This window comes from Ambystoma mexicanum, chromosome 6p, assembly GCF_040938575.1.
Source record: "Ambystoma mexicanum isolate Mex_15411 chromosome 6p, UKY_AmexF1_1, whole genome shotgun sequence".
Classification (NCBI taxonomy): Eukaryota; Metazoa; Chordata; class Amphibia; order Caudata; family Ambystomatidae; genus Ambystoma; species Ambystoma mexicanum.
Genome location: NC_090935.1, coordinates 89,429,690 through 89,448,140, shown reverse-complemented (window position 1 = coordinate 89,448,140; position 18,451 = coordinate 89,429,690). Strand labels below are relative to the sequence as shown.

Here is an 18,451-nt window from a genome sequence, read left to right as displayed (position 1 = left end):
TAATGAGGCCCTATATGTGTGGTAGTGACTGGGTGGCAGTAGAGAGAGAGTAGGGGGGAGGTCAGCAGAATCTGCCAAACTGCCAAACCCCTAGAACATTGGCATTGCAGGACGCACAGAGGCACACAGAATCTCCTTGAGCTTCCCAGCACTCTACTTTAGAAAGCTTTGCACCCCCTCCTCTCTTACACTCGTCCGCTCTTACACACTCGTCTGCTCTATACACTCGTCCGCTCTGCCCACTAGACTGTTCTACGCACTCCTCCGCACTCCTCTGCTGTCTTGACTCCACTTCTTTCTGATCCTATCCTCTGAGTCTGGCCACGTTGGTGCCTGGTGGAGTGACGTTGCTTTGAAGAGCAAGGACTTACAGAAGCCAAGACCACACGACTCTTGATTATTAATAGTGATTTTATTCCATGGTACCTTTTCACCATAATATTCACTCATCAAGGGATGCATTCAGATTGCGCTTTATGGCTCTATGAATCCTACTGTGGAGTAGACTCTCCTTTATGACATTGTTGTATTCACGAGTAAAAGAAACTCAGGCTGAGGGCTACCTGTTGCAGGAAGTTGCCCCCTGTATTTGAAATTCTGACTTTAGACAGAGTGATCTGCTTCTAGCTGTTGACCTTATGTGGGCTATGAATGCTTTCCTGGGATACCTGTGTGCTCTGTCCTGAGCATGACTGATAATGCCACATCCCCTATTGACAGTAGATAGTCCTCATGCGTACACTTGTTCATTAGGGCCAAGCAGGCATAATTGTGTCACAGTTATCCTTCTAAGGAACTCACGAGTTTGTAGATAACCGTATAAAATTGGCATTTGAAAATAACACCTAACTATGACTTGTGGTGCATCAGAGATTTACAGCTTGGGTATAAAGAAAGTATTGATCGTGATAAAGAACTCACGTTGACCCTGTGCAGAAGATTGCATTTATTTATTTATTTACTTTATTTGTTGGTAGCACACAGACCCGGAGGTATCACAGTGCTAAAAGTACATAGTTGTGATTAGTTGGAAGCAGTATGTTGTTACATGGTATCATAGATCGTGAGTTATACACAGTATGGTAGTTACATTGCATCATAGATCATAAGTCAAGTTGATAGGGCAGTCCGAACTTAATTACAGATATTTGTTGAACAGTGAGGTTTTTACTTTATTACGGAACAGAGCGTAGGCAGGTTCCATCTACCTTAGGCATCTACCTTAGGCATCAACCTTAGGCATCTATTTTAGGCACCTCCCTTAGGCATCTACATTAGGCACCTGCCCTAGGCATCTACCTTAGGCATCAACCTTAGGCATCCCTTAGGCACCTGCCCTAGGCATCTACCGTAGGCATCAACCTTAGGCACCTCCCTTAGGCACCTCCCTTAGGCATCAACCTTAGGCATCTACCTTAGGCACCTCCTTAGGCATCTACCCTATGTACCTCCCTTAGGCATCTACCTTAGGCACCTCCCTTAGGCACCTCCTTTAGGCATCTACCTTAGGCATCTACCTTAGGCACATCCCTTAGGCATCTACCCTAGGCATCTACCCTAGGCATCTACCTTAGGCATCTACCTTAGGCATCTCCCTTAGGCATTTACCTTAGGCAGTGCATAGCCCATGGGATCCCAAGTCATAATATGGTGGTATTTTAAAGGTAGTAACTCATTTAAATACTGTAAGTTCTAACATTATTTCATTGGCCCAAAATTGTACAAAGTAAATGCATATCAACCAAAACAACATCATCTGGCATCTGCTTGAGAGATGCATCTAAAGCTGTTCATCCACACCACATGGAATTGTTAGACAATCACTGCACTTGACAATAGGGTGTGCACACTTCTATATATCTGTCAGCGGCATGACAGTAGGTTTTACACTATAGAACAGAACTAGCCAGCTGGGCACAGTATTGACCCCAGAGTGATAAAGAGAAGCAGGATCCCAATCTGAGCCACTTGCACGGCGTTGAACACGCTGAAGGATGGTCGCGCTTCCACTTCCTTGTCACCTGCTGGGTAAGGTAAAGGGACAGCATTATGGGTAATATTAGGAGGCAACACTAGGAACACATCTTCATTTGAAATCACTGATATTCACAAATAGGATTCTAGACATTTCAATGCACAGCAGTTAATATCAGTCTCTACATTGTGATCTACACATCTTTGTAAACATTGGTTGGAAGGACTCTCTCCAGAGGCAGTCCCCAGTGTCCGAAGGATCCTCTCCAATTGAATCAAGCTTTGGTGTCTTTCACCTACTGCCAAGGGATCAATGGATCAGGCAGGAACTCAGTTATCTTGAGTTCATTTGGGAGAAAGTATCGCTTTTGGACGAACCAAAAAACTGGGAGAATATCATCAACATTCCGGGATCTTTGTCGAAGCTTTCACTCACCTAAAAGTTCTGTTACAACTAAAGATTTAAAGAAAAGTTTGAGAGGTTTTTCCTACTCAGCCTCCTCTAAGGTTTCACCCAACCTTCCTTCTTTCAGAAAAAGAGGCTGTTGTATTCCTAAATGGCGAGAAAGCCTGTTTAATTAATTACCCATAAATATACTAACAAAACAGCGAAGTCCTTGCCTCGCTGTCTCCTCTCATTTAATAATGTGGCAATGAGCGGAGACAGGAGTTGCCGTCCTTACTCACCTTAACCGCCCTGAGTTCGCAGGCGAGAGAGCAGTACAAGAGGGGGACAGGCAAGTGAAGCAAAACATCTCCTTGCAACTCTCGGGTAAGAATAACGTCTGCAATAAAAAACAAGCATTGGCAATGCCAACAGTTTGGGCTTTTCTATAGACATGTAAAAGGCACTTTACTTGCCAGGCACTGCTGTAGTGGTACTAACTTGCTATTGATGATAGCAGGTGCAAAATAGTACGAGTACCTGGGCATTTTATAGCTGTGCTTGGCACATGTGTAATAACTATAGACAAGCCACCCTGTTGGCTTTGCCAGTGCTTGTTTTTAAAAGGACTTCAGTGAAGCACACGGATGGTGCTTATAAATCAAATGGATGAAGGCAGACCTTGTTAAGACATTTTTATTAGACCAGTAGCTCGTTTACCACTCCAATTAAGTCATTACCTCTCAGAATACTTCTTTGAAAAAACACAGGGAGGCACTTGAGTGCAAAGTTTGATGGTACTGCTTGATTAAAACAAGCTCAAAGAGTTCCCATGAGGAGGTGTCTTGGGTGCAGAGGGACAGATGGTGGGAATGGTCACATGGATTGCCATGGGTTTGGGGGTTTCAATGGGTGTGAAATATCCAAACAACACCTACAAGCGTTGTGCCCCTCCTCATATGCCATTTCTCCCTATCTGTACTATAATGCAATCGTTTTGACTCAGGTGGCGCTAAGGCACCACCTAGTATCCCAAACTAAAAAAAACATAGTGGGGAAGTATAATTAATTCTGCTGCACCCCAAGCGCATGCACAACAGTTGCCTGATGGACCTTCCCCGTCATTGCATACATGTCAGCGATGTGCTGAAGCACACTAAGAAACACAGGCATGCCCAGCAGTCCACAGAGTGAAGGGAAGCTTTTATCTTAAAGGGGAATCTGTCATTATATGATTTCTATTACCTCACTAATAATAGCCCATGGAGAAGGGATCTCTGTGTCCACACGGCAAGAGCACACATAGGGAACACAATATAGAATAAAAGCAACCCCATCAAAAATATGAAGACATAAGAGGAAAAGGGGTTAAAGGAAAAGTTAAGTTTAACTTCTCCCACCAATCTTCAATTTGACAGGGAAGCTGTAGCTGGGAGGATCTACACTCCTTAAAAGAAATGAAGAATGATCTGCCTCCGATGATGCTCCTTCTTGATCCGGTGGTACCGTGCCGCTGGATCAATCAGGGTCAAGCAGGATCTGGAGATACTGGAGATCAAGCAGGATCTCCATTACCATGGACGAAATCCTTTGAGCAGAATGGTAGTGTTTTATGCAGGCAATTTGATTCATAAAAACTTCGCAAGAACAAAAACATTTTTTGGAAAACTTCTATTCATCTGTCCTCAGAACGAAAAAACATTGACTTTATTCAGTTTCATTTGAGGGCAGGTTTTTTTTAGTTGAAAAAGCCCCCCACTCATCCCTGGTAGATGTGTCTTCTGGGGGTGGGAATACTTGGTATAGTCGGGACCTACAGTCCTCGCATCTACTTCTTTTACATTTTTGTTTTCTTTTTTTCTTGATGTTGATAAACTAACAGAGTTTCTCTGTGTCTCTGTTTAATACACAGTGGTGATCCTAGATCAATCCTTCACTTCTTTAGGATAGATCACACTGTACTCTGGCACACTGCATTACAGTGTGCCAGTGCAGGGTTATGATAAGCCGACCGGTTTCTGTGGTAAAAGACCACTTTCATCAGGGCTGTAACAGCTTAACCATTTGTATTGCTGTCGGAATTTATTGAGGCTGGATGTAGCTTCTTTTCATCCAAATGGACCAAACTGTATGAATACAGAGCGGGAAGGGGGAGGAGGAAAGGAGAGAAGGAACATTCATGAGAGAAGTTCTGGCTCTATATAGTAACTATTTATAGACTGATGTGGTAGGTATCTTACCCTCCACTCTCGGTGTCTTCTCTGCCTAGGAAGGTCCTTGGTGATTCACGTGTAGACTTCAGTTCTACTGCAGATATCACTGTTAATCCAATGTCTGCATAGGATACCTAAATATCTTTAGCTTTCCTAATTTATTCCTAATTACAAAACACAAATTAGACTCTGGTTCTATACACTACATTGTTGTCGACTCTACAGTGGGCCACACCTGCACCTAATTTCCAGCTGTACCTCATTAACATACATAACCAGAGCTATGTTGGTACTTTTTCGTTCATCATGAACTTTGCCTGAATTAATTTAAGAGGTAATGAAAGTTATGTCATAAAAACGGATACCACGAAGTAGTAATTGACCCAAATCCATTGCATGGTCTACTATTTAGGTATCCTATGCAGAAATTGGATTAACAGTGATATCTGCAGTAGAACTGAAGTCTACACGTGAATCACCAAGGACCTTCCTAGGCAGAGAAGACACCGAGAGTGGAGGGTAAGATACCTACCACAACAGGCTATAAATAGTTACTATATAGAGCCAGAACTTCTCTCATGAATGTTCCTTCTCTCCTTTCCTCCTCCCCCTTCCCGATCTGTATTCATACAGTTTGGTCCATTTGGATGAAAAGAAGCTACATCCAGCCTCAATAAATTCCGACAGCAATACAAATGGTTAAGCTGTTACAGCCCTGATGAAAGTGGTCTTTTACCACAGAAACCGGTCGGCTTATCATAACACTGCACTGGTACACTGTAATGCAGTGTGCCAGAGTACAGTGTGATCTATCCTAAAGAAGTGAAGGATTGATCTAGGATCACCACTGTGTATTAAACTCAAAGAAACACAGAGAAACTCTGTTAGTTTATCAACATCAAGAAAAAAAGAAAACCAAAATGTAAAAGAAGTAGATCGAGGACTGTAGGTCCCAACTATACCAAGTATTCCCACCCCCCAGAAGACAAATCTACCAGGGATGAGTGGGGGTCTTTTTTAACTAAAAAAAACCTGCCCTCAAATGAAACTGATTAAAGTCAATATTTTTACGTTCTGAGGACAGATGAATAGAAGTTTTCCAAAAAATGTTTTTGTTCTTGCGAAATTTTTATGAATCAAATTGCCCAAATCCTATTGTGAAAACACGTTATTAAAGGGAAGATCTGGGTCCTGACCACCGTCATGGTCCACAACCTATAGAGTGGAAAGAAAAAAGTCTGAATTTACACACTTTCTGGGCACTGCAGGCCAGGATGAGTTTGAGGATTTACCAGACTTAATACGAACAAGAATAGCAGGACCTGAAGGAGTACGCAACGTGCTTAAGTAAAATGGACAAACACTGACAAAAGAAAGTGAGCAGCGCCCTACGATGGTATGATTTGGGGAAAAAGCATCAAGAAGAAGAGACAGCAGCAGAAGAATATTTCGCATCCATAAGAAGACGAGCTAAAGCCTGCTAAACTGTATTCCATGGATGACCCCTCCCTTGACACCTTTCTACATATCTCCAAAGAAGTGGAACAGATCAACCTATGGAAGTAAACTCTGGAAAAAATAGATGAACGCAGTCTCTCAAAGCAACCTGATAACTAACAAAGAGGACCCACTGACAATCAGGCAATGCAAACCATCCAGACGAGGAATTTTCCACCACGCAGAGGGCACATCAACCCACACAGTAGGAATTCAAGAATCGGGGCAATTTCAATAGGATGCAGACCTTACCTGGAATGATCAATGACAAGGCCGGTCACAAGACAGCTTTCAGGGTGAACAGCGACATTGGTTCAGGCGTGACAGAAACTTCCTCTTTGCCAACAACCCTAGCCATACATGTGATATGCAGAAACTGCGTTCACAAAACAAATATGTGCTGTAGGACCACAAGTATGATGCAGTTTGTTGAAGAATTTTGGGAAGAATTTGAAGAAACCATATACATGGTGAGCAATGAGGTCCGGAGCCCTCAATTGATGGAAAGCCACCATCTTCGCGGTTGGTAAACCTATCACCACTGATACAGCTTTTCCCTCCAGTGATGGAATCACTGGTGGATTCCATACCAAAGTATTAATTATTACCTAAGTGAATTTGTGATGCCAGCTTTGGTCAAGAATCTCAATGAAACGTTGATATAAACCCTGTAATATACGGCGGGGTCCAATTCAATATACTGGGATGGTTCCGTGTTGAGTTGGAACTTAAAAACGGTAGAAGTGAATCTGAATGCTAATGCAAAGGACACCGTCATGACATGTGATGCATTACATGTGACGATAGGGAAAGTAATCCCTAAGAAGAAGTATTCAGACAAGAGTGGGTGTCACGGGATTTGCCAAGGAGAAGCCATAGCTTGAAAACCTACAAAATCAGATCATAATCCAAATAATAGATGCTTTGAAATGGCTATCACCTTTGGTAATAGTAATACAACTTACTGGGAAATTAAGATGGTGAGCCAATGTCAGGGCAATGAACAGTTGTGTCATTTCAGATCATGATCCCCAACCAAAAAATGTAGAACTTTTATCTACAATGACCTCGCCTAAAGCATTTTCAACTCGATGTCTCACTGTGGCTTACAACCTAGTCAAGCTACGTGAAAACTAACGCCACTTAGCATACTTTATTATGTCCACCGGTCTAAACCTATAACTGAGAATACCTTTTGGCCTGGTAACAACCTCATTCGTGTTTTTTGAATATTATGTTAGTCAACTGGGGCAAAGGAATTTTCTTCTTTCATGAAGACATATTGATGTATGCTGAGAACAAGCAAGTACACGCTAAAAGACACAACAGTGTGTCAAACAAATTAGTATCTGCGTGTATGATATTCAGTAGAGAGAAGTGTGAAATAGACAAGGATCACATAGCATCCTTAGGACACACTTGATTTCAGAGAAATGCATTGAACCCAGGAAATGCCTGGTTGCTGTTATAGAAAAGGCACTAGCGCTGCACGACAACGAACAGCAAACAGCATTCTTAGTTACGGCTAAATGCTCCTCGTGGAAATGTGACAAGGGATTCAAAGCAATATAAGCAGCATTAACCAAAACACTCTCAAGGAAGAAGAAGAGTGCTTGCAATGGACTCAAGCAACATAGGTTTGGGGGCAGTCTGCCTTCAGATTGAATGAGCAAAGGATTATACCATTGTCTTTGCCTCCGGGCTACTTGAAGCCAGATTTGACATATTAGCAAGCATTAAAGAAGAGAGTACAGTAGTAAAGTTGGCAGTGGATCTTTCATATCATTCACGAAGATGGTACTATTTGAGATACGCACACACCATGAGCCCCTGAAAGAAATCCTTACTTCGAAGGGACTGAATAAACTGTCCGCTAGGTGGGCTTCCACCATGCGTGGCCACTCCACTAATTTCAAGTGATATAGGTGTTATGAAGCATACTGAAGATTGAAGAAACTGAGATAACAGAGCAAGCTGAACAAGTATAGAATTCAGATTTCTAAATCTGAATTGGATAAAGGAATATTGAGGACAGAGCTCTAGCTGATAACATTTATACAATGCAAAGTGGGTCATTAGGCCGTACTCCACTTAAATCACTAGAACTCAAACCTTTCTGGCAAGTGGTGGATGAACTCATTTACGTTGAAGGTAACATTCTGAAAAGTGGTGACGGAATCATCTCCCTGAAGAATATTTTCAAGCACATGTATTATATAGTACTATTTGACCTTTTGACAGTGCATGGAGGATTCCAACACTAGGAATATCACACCAGACAAGTCATATATTTTCAAGCTGAAGAGTGAGCATTTCCCTAAATCCTCTTTACTGACAATGAGGTACAGTTCAAATCAAAGGAAATAAGGAATTATGTGGGGCCAATGCTAAAGAACATTGGTGTGAAATAGCACCTGAAAAGCAACTGGATAGCGGAGAGCTTTAACAGACCTATCAAATACACAATCTAGTGTACATGGAAAGTTCAGCAAGACTGGGAAGAAATAGTGAATTAGGTAGTTGTTGTGGCTCATAGGTGTAGTCCTCATTTGACCAGAGGAGTCTCCTCATTCAAATTTAGTTGACATAGTTGGTCCAACACCATGGCTAAATAGAGTCCCCCTTGTTGATATACATCTGGGGGTGGTGGGCCACAGAATCAGGACCAACCAGAGTAGGAATATCATTGTTCATGATAGAGCATGTGTTCATTCCCCTAGGAGGGCAAGAGTGGGTGACTTTGTTAGGATCAACTTGTCATAACCAGAGAAGGCTACTGATGTGAATAAATCCCAACAAGGTCACTAGTGTTCTCCATAATTCTAAATTCACTAGTGAAAACAAGGTATGAGGAGGGTGATGCTGTTGGGGAAGGTGGTGTGACTTGGTGCCTCAGCACTCCTATGTGTTAAATCCCTTGCTGGCAACTAACTCTAGAGATAGCAGATCTTCGTGCCAAGCCCCTGTGGTCTGGGACCCTTTCCAAGTACCTACATCCAAGGGCAGCAGGACTTTTACACATTCTGGCACAGCGGGGAAGTGGTGGAGAGGAGAGAAGGCAGTTGGATCGAGACTGTAGGAAGTCCCCCTTAATTTATTTCCCATACTTATACCAATAAATCCCTGTGATATTACCTCACTTTATTGTCTACTATTGCAGGGTCCCTTCTTTTAATATCATCCCATTTCCAGGAGGTTTCTTTATTGTCCCAGTCTTGTGTCGTATTCTTCATTCCAGCTCCCTGTTCAATTGGGTCCACTTGTAAACCTCACCATTGCAGGTTTTAGGGGATCCCAAAGCCTTCTTTTCCATTCTCCCTCTGGCATAGTCTTAAAAGAAGTGCCCAGCTAACCTCACTGAGAAACTCAGAATCTTTGGTGGCGTACAATCTACCAAAAGTAAGGACGTGTGCAGATTTCAACTCTGCTGGTGCAGGAAGGAAAGAACCAGAAGGCCTTCTCTGTCTCCACCCCGACACTGGATCTTCGTCCCCATTAACGCCTGACCTCTCACTTCTACTTTTCAGGAAAAAACTCAAGACCCCCCTCTTCAAGGAATGGCTACTCTCTAAGACCTAGGTCCACATCCCCTCCACACCCCACCCATCCCAAAGCTGTGTAATTTGCTGCCCGCTGTTTCCTTCCCTGGTTGCTTGTAGATCCCTTAATGCCTAATTAATGCCTAATTGCCCGCCCTCCTTCTAATTACTCAACCATCCCCTCTCCCATTGCTAACTCCACACTCCTTTGTTCCTGTGCTTCCCACACCACACCATGTTCTTCCCCATATTGTAAAGTGCTGTTAATTACCATAATAAAACGACTACTACTAATAATAATAATAAACTCGGATGTTAGCAGTCTCAAATCCTTGGGCGTCTCCTGATATTTACAAGTTCACATTGTCACTTTCTTTGTGCTTGGGTCAATTTCACAGAAGGAAAGGTCATATTGCAAGTTGAGGTACCCCAGATGTGGGCCAGAAGAGGATCATAGATTTAGACGGTCACCTACTATACAGGGCTGGTCATCCTCAAGTTACTTCTGCACCTCTATATCATTTCCATGGGGTACTATACCTTCCACTGGTTAGCGTTTCTCTTCCATAATTGTGTCCACCTTTGTCGTTATTTGCTCTACTACCTTCCTATCTCTTCCTTCCAGCCACATTTATTTCTCCCTCTACCTTTCATCTGCCCGCTTTGGTGAGCTGAATCTTCATTTTCTTGTTCTTTGGTAGAAAATCCTTGGATTTCTTCTTGACCTTCTCCAGATCTTTGAGCCAATTCATCTGCCCCCAAACTACTCTAACATGGTTGGAAAGACATCCTCACTCCTTCAACCCTTAGGTGCAGAATCCCTCCATTGCCTTGTCCTCATCCACCTCTCTAGTTCTTCAGCTTCTTCTCCAATGTGTTCACCCCATCTCTGTGTCTTCCACAGACCTCATCCAGCCTCTTCCTTGGATTCTTCCATCTTGCTCTCCTGAACCTAACTTTTTTCCTGCTGCTGATGCTCTTCTTTATTTCTCTAGAGGTCCGTTCCTTTGTGGGCCTGATACTATACGAGTCTACAACCAAGTGGCCCTCACCTCATGTCCTTTACCTTCTAATGTTATACTGATCTTTCACACCTTTCAGGTTTTGGACACGCTGATGGCCCAGAATATTTATGAGTACATCTATGAGCTAATGCACAATTTGAGGTAATTCCAATACATGTTCAGCTTCTTTCTATGCTGCAAGAACCCCCAGCAAATCACAATTTCTTATGGGGTCCTTGTGCCGCCCACTGCAAATGATTCTAATGGGGGGACTATTTCTGCAAGTGATTAAATATATATTCTGCTCGACACATGATACTGGCGAACTGTCATCACCACCACCATTGTCATCAATGAAATCAGAGGCCAGAGGACTGAAGGTTGTGTTGGATGCAGTGGGTCTGCCAAAAAGCGAAACATTATGCTTCTTCTATTGGTCTTGACCTATTGCTGAGAGCTTCAAATCCCGTTCTGCCACAGATTCAGTGGGCGACTCCTCTTCGGGTCCTCAGCAGACACCTATACAATGTGCACTCTGGTTTCTTGCAACATTGTCTACGACCCCAGAGAAGGTGGGCTCTGGAGTGACTGCAGTGAAGTGTCGGACATAGCAAAGCCAATGATAAAACGAAAAGCACTAGCCATCATAACCAAGGGCTTGTAACAGGGAGCAGGCTGCAAGAGCAGCACTGAGCAGCTGATCCAGGAGAAGGTGGGCTCTGTGGGTCTTAGCTGTTGGCTTTACAAAAATGAGAATTTTTTGCCTTTTTTTCCAGAGAGTGTACATTACGCTCTAAATTGCCTCAGAGGAAGCGTTACTGTGTATAGACATGGTGTTTTTGTTTGGAGGCAATATATGAAGGTGTAAAGCCTCCTTTGGGGGTTTTGCTTTCTACCAGCGTGCAGCCATTGCACCACTACAACATGTCCAAGATGGCTGCCTCTTACATGGGCCTGGAGCCATTGTCCGCTTTGTAGCTGCCCCCACAGTGATTGGCTGCCTCTTTCTACACCAGCCAATGAGATGCGCCGGCAGGCAGAAGCTGGCCCCTGTCAGGGCCAAGAAAGGCCCAGAGGTCCTCCACCTCTTGCCCCCCCTTGCTCAAACTATGAATTGACCTCCAGACTCCAGACCCCTTGGACCTCTAAGCTCACTGCAGATCTACCAGTGAGTTATGGCTCTGAACTCTCCTATTGCCTCCTCTACTATCTCCCTGAATCAATTACTGTGCCTATTTTCTCTGCCTTCCTTGCCTCGCCTAACCTACTTCCTCTCTCATTGCATTTTTGTCACTGCGCTTGAAATTCGAATGTAGGCGTTTGTGCTTTGAAATCTCTGCTTTTGACTCCCTTCTCCCTGATGGTTTCAAGATCATCTCCAAGCCACGACCTCACTGTGCTGGCGGTGGGGTTGCCTTAAACTTCCATGAGTGGGTTCCTTCTTCTGTCATACCCACCCCCAGCTCTACTCTTCCTTTGAGATCTTGGTCTGCAAGCTGGTCATCTCTCCCTCCTCCTCTCTGGCCATTGCCACCTTCTACAGGCCTCCTGGCACTTCCACCCTGTTCCTCTCTGAATGGGCTGACTTCTGTTCCTCCCTACTCTCATCCACCTCTAACCTCCTCCTCATGGGCGATTTCAACATCCTATTGGACTCCCCTGTCACAGCATCCACTTTCTTCCTTGAGCTCTGCACATCACTATCCCTCTCCATTCTCCCCTCTGGCCCAACCCACTCAGCTAGACACACTCTGGATGCCCTCATTCATTCAGACCGCTCTCTCTCCCCCTCCTTCTGGTCACTCCACCATCTTGGTCAGACCATTATCTCCTATCCTCTCACCTGGGTCCCCTCTGCCCTTTGGCCTCCCCTCCAAAAGCCCTGCCAACCTCGTTTACGGACATCCATCCAATGAAACGAGTGTCAGCTACTGCATTCGCATCCACCTACATCCCCCTTCTCCACCACCACCAGACTCTACCACTGACTCTGCTCTCAGCAACCTCCATTTGTCCATTAGCGACACCCTTGACATTCTTGCCCCAGTCATGAGAATCTGCCTGAAACCCACCTCCAAACATAACACCTGGTACGACTCTGAACTTGCAGTCCTGAAATGCAAGTACAGAGTTGAGGAGCGGAAGTGGCAAACCTCAGGCTCTCCATCTGACCAACTGGGCTGCCACCTGCTCCAAAGGCAATACAGACTCTCCATCCATGCTACGAAGATGGCCCAAATCCAGGCACCGGTAACCCTTTAAAATCAGCAGGGATCTAGCAAACTGCTGCAGTCTCTGCCTCCTCTCTTCCGTCCCATGCCTCTACAATGCACTGGCCACACACTTCACCACTAAAATTTAGGACATCCCGAGCACCCTTCCTACTCTCCCTCCTAACCCCTCTGACACTCCATTGCCTCCTATGGCTTCTCACCCTCCTTCTTCCTCTCTCTCCTCCTTCTCCCCTGGTGCACCTGAAGAAGTCACCAGAGTTGTCTACTCCATGTAGGTCTTTTTCAAACAGGTTTCCCCTTGCTCCTCCAGAACCATCAAGGACAACATTGGCTCTTTTGCCACTGCACTCACTGATCTACGCAACCACTCTTTTGCCTCTGGATCTTTCCTATCCTCCATTGAGCACCCCCTTGCGGGCCCCTTCCTGAAAAAACCTTCAGAAGACCCTATCTGTCCAGCGAACTACAACCCTATTTCTATCACCCCCTTCCTTGGGAAACTGATGGAGAAGCTGGCCTCTCCACAACTTACCCAACACACTGAACTTGTTGGTGGTCTCCATGACCATCAATCTGGATTCTGAGCACCAAGAGGCACAACAACTACTTTTCTGACCAACCATGAAGAACTGCTTGCATCTCTGGTCTCTAACTCTCTTGCTGTCCTCATCCTACTTGATCTCTCCTCTGCCTTTGATACAGTTAACCATTCCATCTTCATAAAACGGCTCCATGATACCAATGGTATCTCGGAGCAGGCACTTGACTGGCTTACCTCCTTCCTAAGTGACTGTTCGTCCCAAGTCATTTTGGGCACCTTCTCTACACCTACTTCCTTCTCAACCTGTGGTGTCCCCCAGGGCTCAACCCTCTCCCGCTGGCTCGTCAACACTTACATTGCTCAGCTAGCACTCCTCATTTCCTCCTTCTCTGCCAACTTCCAGTTTTACGCAGATGACATACAACTCTTTTTCAAACTTCCTGCTGACCCTATTGCATATTCTATCATCCCTGACTGCCTATCTGCCATACAATCCTGGTGTACTTCCATCGATCTCTGCCTCAATGCCAGAAAGACTGAGATCATTCCCATTGTGATCCCTGCTCCCACTTTTTTCCCCTCGCTCTGGGCATCCTCTATGGGCTCTCACCCTGTTCCTTCTTCTGAAGCCAGAAACCTTGGCGTCATCTTCGACTCCACTCTCTCCTTCCTCCCTCACACCCAGAGCATTGCCAAGAAGTCCCACTTTCAACTCTACCTTCTCGAAGGAATTCTCCCTTTTCTCACTTTTCCCCAGAAGCTCAATTTTACCTGAGTCCTGGTTCTCTCTAGGCTTGACTTCTGCAATAGCCTTCTCCTGAATCTACCTTTTTTCACTTTAAAGACCCCTCAAGCTAATCCAAAATAGGGCAGCAAGACTTATCCTTGGCCTTAGTCCCAGGGACTGCATCTCTCCTGCCCTGAAAACTCTTCGCTGGCTCCCGGTTTTGGCACAGATTAAATTCAAATCCCCCTCTATCATCCACAAGGCTATCTGGGGCCTGGGACAATGCTATCTGCAACTTTGTCTTACTAAATACTCTAGACCTCTGCGCTCCTCTGGCACCAACTCTCTATGTGAAAAGCGTTTCACTAAAGAGAGGGCCGGAGGCCGATCACTTTCTTCAGCTGACTCGCTCTTATGGGACAGCCTCCCCCTCCTTCTTCGTCTTGAGCAGGACCTCCTCAAATTCCAGAAACTGCTCACGAATTTCCCTCTTCACCTCCTACTTCCCTTCTTCCCTCCTCTGCTAATCTCACAGTCGCTGTGATTTGTGGCCAGTGCCCTTATGTATCCCTCGGTGGCTTGGCCTCCCATACCATACCCAATCGCCCCAGCATCTGCCTACCTCTTAGCACTTGCCTTGGCACCCACCAGCCTCATTTCTGTAGGCTTGCACTTTCTACCCAATAACACTTACCATACTATGCACTTCATATGCTGCTCACCCACAAGCACGTACATTCCAGCACTTACCCCCAACCCCATTTCCTCCTCTTCTCACTGCACTTGCACGTTCTGAATACTCACAAGGCATAGTAGGTCTGTCTTTATCCGTATTCAATCCCATGTTCCCTCTCTGTTGCCCTGTGGGTGCTTTGAAACAGAATTGACCAACTGTATAAGCGCCTAACAATACATAAATAGATGGTATCAGTGGCTGATGTGGTACTGGTGGTTGCTTGTTGGTTCTTTACTTTGCTACCAGCCATAATTCGTACATACCACAGCAGCAGCACTAGCTGATTCTGTAGTAAACCGCACAGCATTTCCATTCCTTCCTCCTCACATCCCTGCGGGTACCTTACTTGGTGTTGCATTTTGAGTCAGACATGCTGGTGGTGCTTTTCACGGAAATAAAGAAGTGCTGTATGCTCTTGCACCTGGCCTCAATCAAGCTGTACTTTGAGTATGTGTTCTATTACACCACCGAGCACAGATTCCTCCTCATTACTCCTACTTAAGGAGGTGGCATTCAGTGCCCCATATTCAATTAATTAGACATTGATGACACTTCCTGATCACCACCACGATCCTGTGGACAATGTTTCCTAACGCCTAAAGCAGTGGCGTTAAAATGCAATTGCTTGTGCACGGGCGAGTGTGCTATGGCATATTCAGTTGTGTTTGAGCATGCTTTCGTACAAATAACATCAGTGCAAATTCCATACTGGAAATGCATTTCGAGTGCTTGTATGTTATCTGGTGTACATGGTATATTCAATTTTTGTAAGTGTGTTTTGTTCAATCAAGCCTTCCCTCCACAGCATATGCAATTACATTGTTGGTGAGTGAGGCAGAAAAGTATCAATTCCACCGTCCTTAGCCATGGTCAATTAACTTTCTATGAAATGCAGATAACTTTTCCAAAGATGTTTTGGAAAATAATCTCATACTCTGTTGTGCACTGCCTGAAACAGCCTTACCAAAAACCTCCCGAGTGAACTGAAGCTTCCTTCCCTTTTAAATGTCCAAGCTCTCAAACACAGAGTTTAGGAGATCCAGAAACAGCTGGGTGAATCTGACTTCCCAAGCTCAATTACTGAATCTCTTAAAGTGTGTGAGGTTCAGCTAATCTCAAATTGGGTAAGGAAGTGGCTGATTCGGGGCTTGGGTTAGTTGATTTGTCCAGACTTAGACACCATATTCAAACTTTCCTGTGCACACGCTTGAGCTTTCGCTGCAGGTGTGGATTCTGGTTTTGTATATGGTTTTCTGTAATGGCATGGTCGGCTGAAGAACAAGGGTCTGGATGGGTGCCCAGAGCTACACAGAGGTTAGGATTCATTATAAACCTTCCAGCTATCACCTCTTTTGTTGTGCTATGGTCACCCCGAGTGGGACAGGTATGCCTAGACGTCGGTCCTGTGCCTGCTAGGCCTAGAGACCCAAGCAACACCTCGCTGATGACGCTCACTGAGGCCAACACACATCTGGGATTGCTTGTGGTCTCGTGCAGAAGGGATGTGACCTAGCAGTTTGGGCTGGACTTCCCATTTGGGGGTAGGACCAAGCCTGATTTGCATGTGGTTTTTCTGTAATGGCATGGCAGGTGAAGAATGATGATCTGGACGGTTGCTCCCAGCTATTACAGAGGTTTCAGAAATCATTGTAGGCTCCGCCCTCTTTCGGAGTGAGTAAGATTAATTATAAACCTTCCAGCTATCACCTCTTTCATTCTGCATTATTCACCCTGAGTGGGGAGGGTATGCCCAGATGCCCAGTATGCCTGCTGTTCCTAGATACCCAAGTTACACCTCAATTATGATGCTTAATAAGGCCGAAACATGTCTCGAGTTGATTGTGGTCTTGTGCAAAAGGGATGTGATCTAGCAGTTTGGACTGGACTGACCCTTTAGGGGCGGGACCAAGCCCGATTTGCATATGGTCTTTAACCTTTTGTAATGGCTTGGCAGTCAAAGAACAATAGTCTGGAGGGTTGCTCAGAGCAATTCCAGAGTTTAAGATTAATTCTAAACCTTCCAGCCATCACCTCTTTTGATTTACTATGGTCATCTCAAGTGAGACAGGCGGGTATGCCCAGACATGGGTCCAGTGCCTGCTGGGCCTAGAGACCCAAGCTACTCCTCTCTAATGAGGCTCTTTGAGGCGGAAACGTGTCTGGGGTTGCTTGTGATCTTGTGCAGAAGGTTTGTGACCTAGCAGTTCAGGCTGAACTGTCCCTTTAGGGGTAGGACCAAACCTGATTTGCATGTGGTCTTTCTGTAATGGCCAGGCTGGTGAAGAACGATGATCTGGAGGGTTGCCAAGAGCAATTGCCAGAGGTTTAAGAAATCATTGTAGGTTCCTCTCCCTCTCACAGTTTAGTGGTTAGGATCAATTCTAAACCTTCCAGCCATCACCTCTTTGTTTTGATTTGTCACTCTAAGTGGGGTGAGTATCCCAGACTGTGGGGTACATTTACAAGCCCAGCAGAACTCCCCTACATCACCAAACTGCATTTTCAGCAGTTACAAGCAGAATGGCTGTGATATTTATTCCCAAAAAGACTTGGTTTCTGTGAAAGAAAGTAAGAAAAAAAAATGTGTGTTTGAAAACAGCAGAATAAAGGGACCTGGGCAGGAAATTGAAAGGCACTAAACCTTTCTGGGACAGGAATCTTCCCCACAAACTATGAATGGGCCAAGGTGGAGAATCTAGCGACCTCATCAGATGGAGCAGCATTGCTGCACATGAGACAATGGACTGCCCTGGCACAGAGGAATGAATTCCTGGTGACACCTCCCCTCAGCTTTAACTGCCTAGGACCAAAGGCGAATCAATGGCAACCCTGGGATAAGCTGACCAGAGCGTGACATTTGTCTGGGGGTTGGAAGAACTGCCTATATTTGGAAACAAAGCCAGCCCATTTGATTTCAGAGACTGTTCAGATCATGACATTTATTTCAGTAATCAAAAGGAACATTAATGTGAAATGTTGACCGTTTAAATGTCATTTTTGCGCCATTAAAATAATACATTGTAGGTTTTTCTAGCATGTTGGGGACCCATATGCCAGTAAAATGTAATTTCAGGGGAAAGCGTACATGGTACAGTTTTGAAAATTAAGGAGAACATGACCTGTTATAATATGTATACATATAGGCAAATGTAGAATTTTAGGTGAAATTTTTCCATGGAAATGGCAAAAGATTGCCAGAATGACTAAACAGCATTGCACTGTCTTGGGATTTGGATCAGCATGTGTCTTGTAAAATATTGAGGCTGCCTATCTAATTTTCCTGATGATGAGATTTATAAAAATAAGTGTTTTGTTCCATAACTTATTTTGGCAAAAGTAATGTTGGTGAAACAAAGGTACATCATAAAACACCCACCCTAAAACTGAGTCAATTCCTTCAGTCCAATCTGCTTACAGGGAGGAGGCGACATTACAGCCTGACCTATCCAATTTAGAGGTATGTCTAGCTTAGTTCTGCCCACATAGTAAAAATACTCTGATGTCATCCGGCCTATAAAGGGGGAGACATTCAAAGTCAGGACAGACCTGCCAGAAAATCTGACAGACAGACATTCAAGAAAATCCAGCATTCATAAATAAA

The 18,451-nt window shown here is 44.6% G+C and overlaps 1 protein-coding gene across 5 annotated transcripts in view; it reads right to left on the bottom strand.

Moving 5' to 3' along the window:
• Positions 1-935: 935 nt before the first annotated feature.
• LOC138511226 (CMRF35-like molecule 1) overlaps positions 936-18,451 on the bottom strand; it is a 103,481-nt gene continuing 85,965 nt past the window's right edge. For 3 of the 5 annotated variants that reach the window (XR_011280590.1, XM_069626766.1, XM_069626765.1), the window contains one exon: positions 936-2,024. Coding sequence is in view for 4 of the 5 variants with exons in the window: in XM_069626765.1 (XP_069482866.1) it covers positions 1,903-2,024 (122 nt within the window). In the remaining variant the exon portion in view is untranslated. The remainder of the gene's footprint in view (positions 2,025-18,451) is intronic. The other 2 variants (XM_069626767.1, XM_069626764.1) reach the window with 1 other exon arrangement.